Consider the following 12,057-nt stretch of genomic DNA (forward strand, 5'->3'; position numbering starts at 1 on the left):
AACTTGATATCCAAATCCCCAAACCCACTGAGCTGTTACTCAGAAACTTACCCATTGGCTCTTTAATAACACCATAATAATCTGGAGCATCATTGGGGTCTACTGGTTCTAGGAATGGCCATGCCATCTTGTGAGCCTGTCAGGAAAACAAGAGATAGTTACCAAAAATAAGTGGTCACTATTTTATTGCTAAATATTTTCATTACACTTTTATCTGTTGGGGCCTAGAGTTAAGAAGGGCAATGTTAGATGAAAAGGTAGTGAGTTTTCATCTGATGACTGGGTCAAGTTTTAAATCTCTGTGTCAGTGGCCAAGTCTTCAAAACGGAACAATATGAAATCCAGACACAAGAGGTCGCTGCTAAAAAGGCTGCCCAGAGAAGTATTTAATGGATTTAATGAGAGTGCTTGGCACTCTGCACCCAGAACTGGGCCACTGTCTTCACCTTCAAGTACTCTAATTTGTTTTCATATGTCTGCAAAACACAGGAAAACATACAGTATTGTTCTTTTAGGATTTCTGTTACCACACAATTATTTTACCCAAAATTCTTAAACATTCTCTACGGTTGTAGCAGAAAAGGCACATTTGAGAGTGACAGAGAAAGCAGAAACATGACTGCTGCAGCACACAGTTCTCAGGATGTCATCACTGACATGCTGGCAGCAACTTTCTGCTAAGAACACTGCTGAAACCTATTCACTCTTGCGAGTGAATTTCTTGCACAGAAATGTAAATCAGGAATCCTTTCAGGCTAATTTAAGAATAGAACATTGCACCTTCTACATACTGTTCAGCTAGGCCAATACTCTGCCTTTTGGTATTTTCAGCAAATCTGCCTCCTTTAAAAGCACTGCAGAGATGTTTAGTTTCACTAACTCAGAAACAGTGATACGCTAATTACTGTAAATCCTCCTCAGCACAATGCCAATCAAGTCTGCAGCTGACAGAGGCATTTCTAGCTAAAGAAAAAAAAAAGAAAAGAAAAAAGATAGCTTTGCTATTTCCTTTTAAACAAAGTCTCAAACAATTGCAAATCAAAACCTACTCCACGAATCACTAGATGCATCCTATAGTGACAGAAGCAGCTCGATTTTGCTGCAATCCTTATTCTCACCTGTAAGGAACGTAGCACTCTTCTTAAACCTTCATAGTCTTTATCAGTGAGTGGACTGAGCACAGTCATGGCATCTTCTGTGGACTGGCATTGTGGACACACATATTCATCAATGAGATCTGCCTCACTTTGTAAGATGCCAACACAGCGCCCGTGATACCAGTTCTGACATCGGTCGCAGCCAATGTAAAATCTGCAAGACCCAAAGAAGTGTCAGTGCCTTGATCTGATTAATTTGAAGGTTACATTTAAACACATCAACCTGCAATCCCCTGCACACAAGCACATACTTGGCATGTTTAAACAGGACAGTGTGAGGTGGTATTTCAGACTGGCACATTCTAATTGCACTATTCAAACTGATTTTTTATTTACAAACAGGCTAGATAAGACCATTTCAAACCCCCTACATTTTATACTAGACACTTTCAAAGCAAGCAAGAGTTCAAAAATCATTCCTCTGCTTTAGAGTTGAAAGAAGAGTGTAATGCCAGAGGTCTCACCCAACCAGTATTCCAAAACAATTCAAGACACATTTTGCACAAACACCAGGGGCTCGTTTCGCTCCGTACAAATATTTTTCGTACAGAAGCTTCAAGTCTTGTCTCTTAGCACAGAAGGGAAGTTCTGTGACACAAAGCCTTAGAAGTAAAAGATACCAACCATACACCCCCCAACCAAAATCATGCTCTCTACCCAGACCAAAACACAGAAAAAAAAAAAATAACATCCACTAAATACTACATTTGCAATGTAATCTTTCTAACCATTGCAATGTAATCTTCCTAACCATTGCAATGTAATCTTCCTAACCATTGCAATGTAATCTTCCTAACCATTGCAATGTAATCTTCCTAACCATTGCAATGTAATCTTCCTAACCATCCTTTAACCATATTAAAAAAAAATAAAGAAAAAAAAAAGGAAAGAAAACCAAAATCAATCCAAATTTAAAGCACATCAAGTTGAGTTAAAAGAAAAAAAACCAAACCAAACCAAACCAAAAACCAAAGCCACATCCCAACACATTTTGACCACCCTGAAAACTCCACTTTTCCTAAACATTTACTGTATAAGAAACATTCTGGAGGGGAAGACAATTACTGAAAAGCAGTTTGCATTACTAAGGAATACGACATATGCAGAATAACTTTTCTTGTGTGTTTTTTTTTTTTTCTTTTTAAGGAACAGGTAAGCACAGTCAGAGCAGTTTGCTACCTAGACATGGAAGAAGAGGTTCTATCAGAACTCACTGTGACTCATCATAAGGTGTTCTGCAGATACAGTACAATTCCTCACTGCTGCCCTCTTGTGCCCGTTTACAATCATTACAGATGTACACATCCATTTTCTTAGCCTCCTTTTCTGTGATGCCAACACATTCTCCATGATACCAGTTAGTACAAAGATCACAGCCAATATAGAACCTAAAAGTATTCACAATGAAAATGACAATGTAATTGTCATTTCAAATGGCATGGCACTTTTCCCTGCACTTCTCACTGATGCACTTTCTTGCTGCCCTACTTTCTGTCTCAGTTTCCCTGATTCCTAGGCTCTCTGTCCTTACAAACTAACATCTCATTCTGTCAGAAAGGTCACTTGGGTCAATTTTGAACTGACAGTTCATTAAAATGCACATCAATATGTAACCAGACTTTTGACAAAAGTGGGCTAAAAACTTATAGCTCCAATGTGCGTGTGAAAAACTGTAAAAGGCACAAAAAGACAAGGCCAAAGGAAAAGATTTACATTTTCAAAACTGCAGCTCAAGAGCCACTAAACCATTTTCCTTAAGATTTGAAAATGCAGGTCTCAGTTAATTTAAAAAAAATAAAAGCAAAGCGCAAACACCAACTAGGAGTGAGAGGTACACTAGGAGGAACATGCATACCAGCCAGGGGGTACACAGTGGTGTCACATGGTACCGAAGAAATGGGGGCAGGACATGGTTGTCATCATTTGAATTACTGTATTTGAGGCAGTTGGGGAAGTGTGCACTAAAGAACAGGTATTAAACTACTCCAACTGGCAACCAGTTGGAACGATGACCATTCTCCAGAGAACAATGTCTATGCTCAGACAGCCATGTGAGGGAACCAGGTATGGTATGACACGGAGTGAAGGGGACCAGGTACAGACTCATGGGAATGGGACCTTGCACAGAATGATGTGACAAAACTGCAAAGTATTATGCAAGGATGTTTGACATTTTGTGTATGGATATCTCAAAACATACCTATGACTTGTGACAATCAACTAGATGGGCAAAGTTACACATCCATTCTCTCTGCCTAAGCACAAGCAAGCTGACTCAGAACCTCCACCTTCCTCGGGTTTGGAGAACACCTACCAGCTGCTGCCAGAGCCATGCCTGCCATCCTCATCTGGCAGGCTGAAAGCACCACCCTCTGGACACTACACACATCACAGGACTGCACGTTACACAAAACAAGCATCCTTAACTTCTTGGGCCTCTACGTGGGTCCCAGATATTTGGGTCCTGCCTTGTCTCTTAATTTTCAGTCAGACAAATCCTACAGACAGGTATCACACAACCCAACCTTTCACTAAGAATGGAGATACACATCTCCTCCTGACAACCACCACCACCTGTGTGACCCATGTCCTCTTCCCAAGAGGACTGTGTCTGTTTGCTCTTGGCGATGGGGAAGCATATTTATGTCTAGGTGTAAATGCTAAACCTCACCACAAGAATGTGAACAGGGCTCACATGATGCTTTAACAGTTGGAATCCAAACAGGATAACCTTACTGACCATCCTTCAGCGCAACATCAGCAAATCCCTGCAACCCTGGAGTACCACAAATGAGATTTACTTATTAATAAAAGCACAACACAGAATGACTTTGGAGGACTTACTACATCCTAAAAAATGCACATAGGGTATTCATAATAAACTGCAAATTCAAGCAGCACATCTCGCTCTTCTGAAGGAGAAGAGAGACACCAGAACAAAGAGGACTGTCTGATGCCTATATATGAAAAAAAAATAATTAAAAAAATAGGAGAAACCCATTTTCAAACTTGACTAATCCCTTTCCAAACAGTGAAAGGATAACGCGGTTCAACAGCAGTGTCATCATTTGTAACAATACAAAATGTGGAAATCACAAATAACAAAGCAGCAGAAGCAAATCCTATTGCTGAGGATGTGACTCAACAATTAACATTTCATTTTCTTGAAGTTTTGTTCTGTGCATTTAAGCACAGTTCTGGATTCAGGCTACCAAAATTCACTCTCTGCCCACATTTTTCACTGGCTCACTCAAATGCCCACTAGAGCCAATGGAAAGAGTTGGTCTGACAATCCAATCCCGCTGCTCATGGAATTTGTTCCTCTCAGTTCTGTGACAGTTCTATCACTACCACCAGAAGCAGTAACACACCCACCTCTGGTCAGCACCACAACAATGAGCATCCTCCTAAGTTTTCTGAATGACAGCCTAACACAACATTGTTGGAGTGGGACTGGTGACAGCCCTTAGAGGCAATAATGAATTAGCACCCAGGGCATCAGAAGTCTGCACCTCCTGCAGTAATGGCAGCACAGACAGCAGTCCAATTGTCCACACTGATGTAATGGTCAGAAATACTGAACCACCACGGTAAAAAAACCCAACTTCATTTTAAAAAATTAATTAGAATCCAAAAAAGGCTCAAGGGAACCCTCCAGAGATCCCCTAGTCCTGGCCCTAAATTTGGAATGAAGAACCACTACTGGAGTGAAAGCACTACTCCACTACTCCGGTTTCTTTCTGTTACCAGCGCTTAAGCCACCACCAAGCAGCACTAATTCAGACCTTTTGGTGTTGTCACTGTTGAGCAGATGTATTTTAACCTAAATCTGGTCTGAAGTGGAAGTTTTTTCCCATACATCTCCACATAGCTATCCGATGGTTAACCATTACTAACTACTGCTGCTAGTCACTACTAGCTTAAGGAGAAATGCACAACACTAATGCCCTGCAATCCACTTCATCATCTACTCCACCACTTCCTAAACTTCTTCACAAACCTTTTATGTAGTGCAAATATTTTTCCTCAGAACCAAACCACAGACAACTGCAGTTTGCACTTTGTCAAATGCTTACAATTTCATTTTTTATCACCCCTGGGTTGTAAACTCTAACCCATGGAAGCCATTGCTTCCTGAAACATTCTCCAAAGTGAACTGCAGTCCAGTAACTTCAAACCTTCTTTACTGGATACTGACTTAGGAAAAAAAAGCCATTTATTGGCAGACGGTGCCAAAGCGATTTCTAAAGAACCATGGTTAAACCATCACAATCAGCTACTCGCTCACAAGAAATTGCTCAAACCAAACTGTCACTTGCTTCTGAGGCAGAGGCAAAACAGCAAAAGAAAGGATAACAGAGCGGAGGAGGAAGGGAAAAAAAAAAAAGAGCATGTGCATGTGAGACAGAAAGGTCATACAATGGAAACATGCAAACAAGTATAACCCCAACCCCTACAGTAACAGCACAACTCAAATATGTCAACAGCTCTGGAGCTGCTAGTGGAAGCCAGACTTTATTCTGTATACCTCACTGATTACTGCAATAACACCTGACACTATCTCTCCAGTTCTAGCACTACCTGTCACTAAGAGCTAACACTAACCTACACTAGAATGCAGAGTCATAGGCCAGGGCATGCACTACTCACTTGGACTCGTCATAAGGTGTTTTGCAGATGCAGTAAAGCTTTGTGTCCTTCTTGGTTTCCTTTGAGGTAGTAGAAATCATTTTCTTCTTCTTGGACTTGGAAGCTGACGAATCTTTCTCCTCCTCTCGCTTTCTCTTCTGGGAGGATACTGGCATTGGGACTGTGGTGGAGGAAGAGGAGGTAACGCTGGCTGCATGTGGCTGTGGTGGTGGCGATGGCAGTGGTGGTGGTGGCAGCGGTGGAGCAGCGGCTGCGGCTGCAGCTGCGGCGGCTGCGGCTGCAGCTGCCTGGGCTTTTTCTTTTTCTCTCTTAATTTTACTCAAGTCTCTCTTTAGCTCCTCCTGGTGTATATTAAATGAATAAATAAAGAGGGAGGCACTTCATATCATTATTCCAACTCAAGATTGAAATCTAGACATCAATCATCATTCTCAACCAAAAGTAAACAAGCAATACCATTCAAATTATTATTAGGAAGAAATTCTCTACACTGAGGGTGGTGAGACACTGGAACAGGTTGGCCAGGGAGGCTGTGGATGCCCCCTCCTGGAGATGTTCAAGGCCAGGTTGGATAAGGCCTTGAGCATCCTGGTCCAGTGGGAGATGTCCCTGCCCATGGCAGGGGGCTGGAACAAGATGATCTTCGAGGTCCCTTCCAACCCAAACTGTTCTATGATTGGAAAAAAAAAAATAATGTGTCCAACCTATGATTCATAGAATATTAAGGGATGACACTCTTGGCCTACTATGACCCACTGGCTCTAATTTATAAGCAGCTGTTTGAGGAATCAAGTTAATTTCAAGTCCAGATGAAACCCAAGAAGCACAAAAAAGTGTGTAGTGGCTCCACTGAGATCCCAGCATCCAAACCTGTGTTTCCTTAAAATCCCACTGAGCAAACAGATCAATTAAAAATTAACACAGAAGTGTCCTCCCCATCTTAAAAATCAAACTAGTCTTTGAGAGTAACTGTCCTTACCTGCACTTCAATTTGTAGATCTTTGTCCAGAAGGGCCCTTTTCTTCAGTATTTCAGCTTTCAGCTGTTCTTTATGCTTGAAGAGCAGAGCTGAGAGCTTAGTAGCGTTCTGTTTACTGCGCTTCTGCTCTACACTCTCTTCTCGCTTCCGTTTCTTAGCTGCCTGTTTTTCTTCTTTGTCTATCTTATCCAGAATATATTTCATCACTTGGTTGCACACAATCATCCTGGGGAAGACAAAAAAGTATGTTATGCTGAGCGGCCTATCTATCTATCCCCAGGTGAGAATGCAAAATAATTTTCTTCTCTGGTCTCTGCAATCTGTGAGCTAAGTGAGCACATTTCTTCGAAGTACAAGGTAAATTTAGTAACACACATTCCACCCACTCATACTTATTTACTAGAAAACTGCTGGGAGACATCAAGTCCCTAGTCAAGCTCAAGAGGGCTAGTCCCAATTTCATTTAACTCATCATTCCCTGCTTTCCCCTAAAAATCTCCAAACAAAGAGAACAATGAGAGCTATTCTCACTCAATGCAGTTTCCACAAACACGTTTGAAGAGCTGGATGTTGTTTACTCTGATGTAGAATGAAAGCAACTAGAATCCTGCAACATCTACACTCTCCAGTAACCACCAAATGTTACTAAGTTTTTGTGTTTTGGCATAAAGACTGACAAATATTTTTCAGTGTATAGAACTTACTATAAACCAGTTTCTAATTTCTTCACTCATGACAGGTCAGGATTCGTTTTTCAGCTGCCTGTCATACATTCAACCAGAAACCTCTTTTCCTGTTCACTTGTTCTGCAATTTTCATTTATTTTGCCCCATATTTCAATAGAAAACAAATGTATTTTTGTTCTTCAGAATTTACTTTTCCTTTTCCATTCTGTTTCAGACCCACTAGAAAACTAAATGCTTTTTGTTGCCAGAGTGACCATGGAAAACAGCTCCCACTGACTCGTGAGCTGAAAGCAAACAACAAAACAGCAATGGCCAGGACAAGCAGCTGCTGCTAACTGCAGCAAAGAATAAAAGCTTCTCATTTGTTGAGCAGCATGGTCTTCAACTCCTCTAGAATGGGATATACAATAGAAAAGGATAGAGATAAACTATCATGGTAAGGAGCAAAGAAATCCATTATTTATTTTTTTTGCAACACAACCATTAACTCTCCATTCTGTGCTCCTTTAAGGATGGTTTTTAGCTTTAATTTCAAAGCCGTGGCCATGAGTGGTACTTTAACCAATTCTTAAACAAGTAACATTTCTTGAAGCAGGTTTTTACAAACCACCATTAAAAGATGTTACAGATGCAAAACCTTCCTATCTAAAAGATGCGGTGTAATGCATATTCACCTCTGATTTTCTTCTCTCTCCGCTGGGGTCAGTGTCTTCTTCTGTTTCAAGTGTTCTATGACAGCATTCTGTTTCATTACCACCTGCAGGATGATACAGAATCCAAAATAAAAGATGAACTTCTTAGCCAGTATCTTGTATTATTACTGGGAGAACCAGGACATTTCCAAAGCTAAAGAACAAGTTCAAGTGTTACTTATTTCAGTGAGTGGCAAGATGAAACTGATTTTATCAATGGGGGCAAATGCTTGTTTTTAAAGCAATTATTTGAAAATAGAAAGGAAAATTAAAACCACCTCCCCCCATGCCCCAGAGAGTAGGATATTTTGCTTATGTTGAGGTTCAACCTAGGGACTAAATGTAAATTGCCAGCATCTTTCCAGTGTTTTTAAACAATGAGACAGATGTCCTTTTTTTTGAGCCTCGCAGCCATCCAACAGCATGACATTTCAGATACCTCTTTGAAACCTCAGTTCCTACAGCAGGCAATGAAAGCACTGCACATGTGTTCTGAACATCAGCTCTCCTGCCTACACCCTATCTTTCCTGAACTGGGAATAAAGGGATAATTGTCCCAGCAGCTAGTGGTAAGTTGAATCAAGGTGGCAGAAGACTACAAACATGATACAATTGACTTGGTGTGCTGAATTAACTGAGAATATTTAATTCAATTGCCAAAAGCAATCCTGCACTAGCTTGGAAAGAATCAAATGAACTGCCTACCAAATGTATTAACATTGCTAACAAGAACAGGCATTTAAAATGAAATTGGTTTCATTCATTAAGTTTTAATTTCCTTCTGTTAACTTTACCTGTTTCTGGATAATGTCACTTTGATTAGAAGCCTCAAGGGTGTGCTCACGTTTAATTTCTATCTGTTGCTTTCTCTTCTGTTGATGCTCCCTGAGCTGCTGAACTCTCTGCAGCTGCTCCTGAACACTAGCTGCTTGAACTGTCACCACATTCTGAATCTGGTGAGCCTGTACTGGGCTAGTTTGTTGGATCTGAATAGGTAACTGAAGCTTGATCTGCTGGGGCACACTGCCTTGTTGGGCTTGTATCTGAGCCACAACATGTGACTGAAGCTGAGAGAGAACTTGGACTTGTTGCTGAAGCTGAGGCACTGTAATAACTTTTGTTGGAGGCTGCTGAAGTTGCAGCTGAGGACGAGTTGGGGATTGCACAGGAACCTGATTTAAACTTTGAGTAGTTGGAAGGGTTGAGACCGAAGTCTGAACCTGAGGTTGTGATTGCTGCAGCTGAGCTTGAATTTGTATGGGAGCATGGGGCTGCATCTGAATCTGTTGTTGGGTTGTAGTCTGCACCTGAGCTGGTTGCTGAGGCTGGACTTGGGACTGGCCTTGTGGAAGGATTGCAGTCTGCGGCTGACTCTGGACTTGCACTGGAGACTGCCCTTGAGCCTGGGTCTGTGTTGGAGACTGAACTGGAGATTTAGACGACTGTGCTTCAGGTGTGACTGGAGAGTCAGCAGATGCTGGAATCTGAGATTCAGACTGGGTCTGAGTTTCAGGCTGAAGTGCTGGCTGAGGAGCCTGTGACTGGGCCAGTGGCACAGGCTGAGTGCTCTGGTTCTGCACCTGAGGCTGCCCTTGCTGCTGACTCTGAAGCTGTGGCTGGACTGGCGGCAGCGCTGAGGTTGGCTGTGCCTGCGGAGCTTGCTTCTGTTCACCTGCAGCTGTGAAGGATAATGAAGAATATGACATTCACTTCTCATGACAAATCTATAAGCCTTACTAATTTGAACCTTTCAGCACTACTGTAAAGCTCTGTGCAGAAATTCCAGAGGTTTCTAACTTGTAACACATTTACATTTTCCCTGCTGAACAGATCGGCGCTTACCTGAGGTTGAAGTAGACACTGTTGTTGTAGTTGTGCTAGCTGTGGTAGCAGCTGCTGGTAGTGGGGTGAAAAGAAATCTCTGAACTGTACCATTTGGCATAGCAGCTTGCATAAGCTGTTGTCCTGGACCAGGTATTACAGTCACACCCTGAGGGATTAATTGCAGTTGACCAGTAGTTTGACCTTGTCCCTGAATTACAACAGTTAATCCTTGACTGCCACCCTAAAAAACAACAACAAAAAGATAACATTGATGTGTTAGTGATATAATTCTTACATAGGCCTTGCTGGAAATCAGAAGAACTAGGACTTTGGATTCCAGAATTCAATACTTTTACAACATAACCACATTCCTGAAATCCAAACCTAATATTTCAGTTTTTCCACAATCTTAAATGCTCTTTCAACAATTCTATCATCAACAGGGTTGGAGTTCGTTACACAGATTTTCATCTAAATATTGACAAGAACCCTAGCCAGAAAGCAGCTAAAATAGAACATCTCTGCTCCTAGAATTTACAGGCAATACAGAGCATGGATAATTTTAGACATATTATTACTTAATGTCGCATGAATCCAAACAGTTTGTGTCAGAGTCTCTGCACTGAGAACATTTCTTAACCACTTCTCAGATCCCACTCAGCTGTGAGCTTTCATGATGGACTCTTCAGTCTGTAATGGATTGTGAATTTCTTAAGCTGACACTTGGGCAACTCAGGACATCACTTTCAATTCAGTGATGGAGAAGGCAGAGGATTGTCCTAAACCTAGACACAAAACTTTACATTTTGTGAGCCCATACAACAGAATAAGGTCCCTACAAAAATCCTGCCGAGTCTTTTGGTGTGGAAATGAACTGAGCCGCATAACAAGTAGCCTAAAATATTTCACCTGTCCTTGTGTTAGCTGGGTGAGTTGGGCCATAGTGAGTTTCACTTGTCCCTGCTGAGGGCGAGGGGGCTGTGGTGGGGTTTGTGGCTGTATCTGCTGAGGTGGTGTTCCAGGACTGGTGACTGTCTTCTGTCCAGCACTGGAAGAAGCTGTGCTGGTGCTAGAAACTGCTGTTGAGACAGGCTGACCCCTGATTATTTGAGTTACCACCTGCTGTGTCTGACCTGCAAAAGAACAATTTGTGGTAAGAAACTCTTTTCCATCATTTAAACCACTAGCACACCAAACCTCTCAGTCACAACAACTTGCAGAAGTGTATAATCAGATAAGTAATGGAAACAGCAGTTGGCACACAAATTTCTTTACAAATCACCTGTCAGACTGACTGGAAAAATTCTGCAAAATATTTGCTATTTTAATTGAATTCATATACTTACAGAGCACTTAAAACATTTAGCTTGCTTTAAGAAAAGAAAAGGATTTTGCAATGCAGAATTGTTCTAAATATTTCTGCTTTCAAATGAATGGACTTAAAAAATAAGTTAAGTGTCATGCAGAACAACAACAAAGCCTGCAACTGACACATTCAAAGGCCAGAAAAGGCACTTGTTAGAGTTCAAGCATCAAGATGAGGTGGTTTTGCACAAGGACACATATGATATAAAATGTATTTATGAAGAAACAAACCATGGATTTCACAGTGGTGATTTAAATATTAAAGTGAACCTACTGGCTGGAAGAATACCTTGCTGCACCACTACAGGTGTTCGAATGATGGTCTTGCCAAGCGGTGCCTGCTGCAGCGGTGTCCGTATCACTGTCATACCAGGGCGCAGTGGTGTCCCTTGTACTACCTACACCAGAAGGGAGAGCATGTCAACTTGGGAAAATGCTGCTGAGGTATGCCCTCAAGGTTGGGTTTGTTGTTTTTTTTTCCCTGTAGTAAGAAATGGCAAGTTGCAAAGCAGATCCAGTGTTTGTTCATCCATGCCCACACTGCTAAGGCTTACTGTGCTTTCAACTATTAATTTTCCCAATTGGTGAGAATTGGAATAAAGAATCCACGAGCACTGTTGTTAAGATGAGCCAAAACCACAGACAAGTGACTTAGCAGAAATGAAATTTCACTTCTTAATACCTGCCAATAAGTTACAATACAT

General features: G+C 41.4%; 1 protein-coding gene across 12 annotated transcripts in view; it reads right to left on the reverse strand.

The window, feature by feature from the left end:
* BPTF (bromodomain PHD finger transcription factor) overlaps window positions 1-12,057 on the reverse strand; it is a 55,381-nt gene that overhangs the window by 4,852 nt on the left and 38,472 nt on the right. For 7 of the 12 annotated variants that reach the window (XM_068151104.1, XM_068151109.1, XM_068151106.1 and 4 more), the window contains 10 exons: window positions 11,628-11,751; window positions 10,898-11,121; window positions 10,007-10,229; window positions 8,959-9,842; window positions 8,147-8,229; window positions 6,787-7,012; window positions 5,808-6,148; window positions 2,372-2,545; window positions 1,119-1,311; window positions 52-136 (listed from right to left, as the gene is read on the reverse strand). In XM_068151104.1, coding sequence (XP_068007205.1) covers window positions 52-136; window positions 1,119-1,311; window positions 2,372-2,545; window positions 5,808-6,148; window positions 6,787-7,012; window positions 8,147-8,229; window positions 8,959-9,842; window positions 10,007-10,229; window positions 10,898-11,121; window positions 11,628-11,751 — 2,557 coding nt within the window. The remainder of the gene's footprint in view (window positions 1-51; window positions 137-1,118; window positions 1,312-2,371; window positions 2,546-5,807; window positions 6,149-6,786; window positions 7,013-8,146; window positions 8,230-8,958; window positions 9,843-10,006; window positions 10,230-10,897; window positions 11,122-11,627; window positions 11,752-12,057) is intronic. The other 5 variants (XM_068151110.1, XM_068151102.1, XM_068151112.1 and 2 more) reach the window with 4 other exon arrangements.

This window comes from Melanerpes formicivorus, unplaced genomic scaffold, assembly GCF_026170545.1.
Source record: "Melanerpes formicivorus ecotype bairdi unplaced genomic scaffold, bMelFor1.0.p_v2 SCAF_21, whole genome shotgun sequence".
Lineage (NCBI taxonomy): Eukaryota > Metazoa > Chordata > Aves > Piciformes > Picidae > Melanerpes > Melanerpes formicivorus.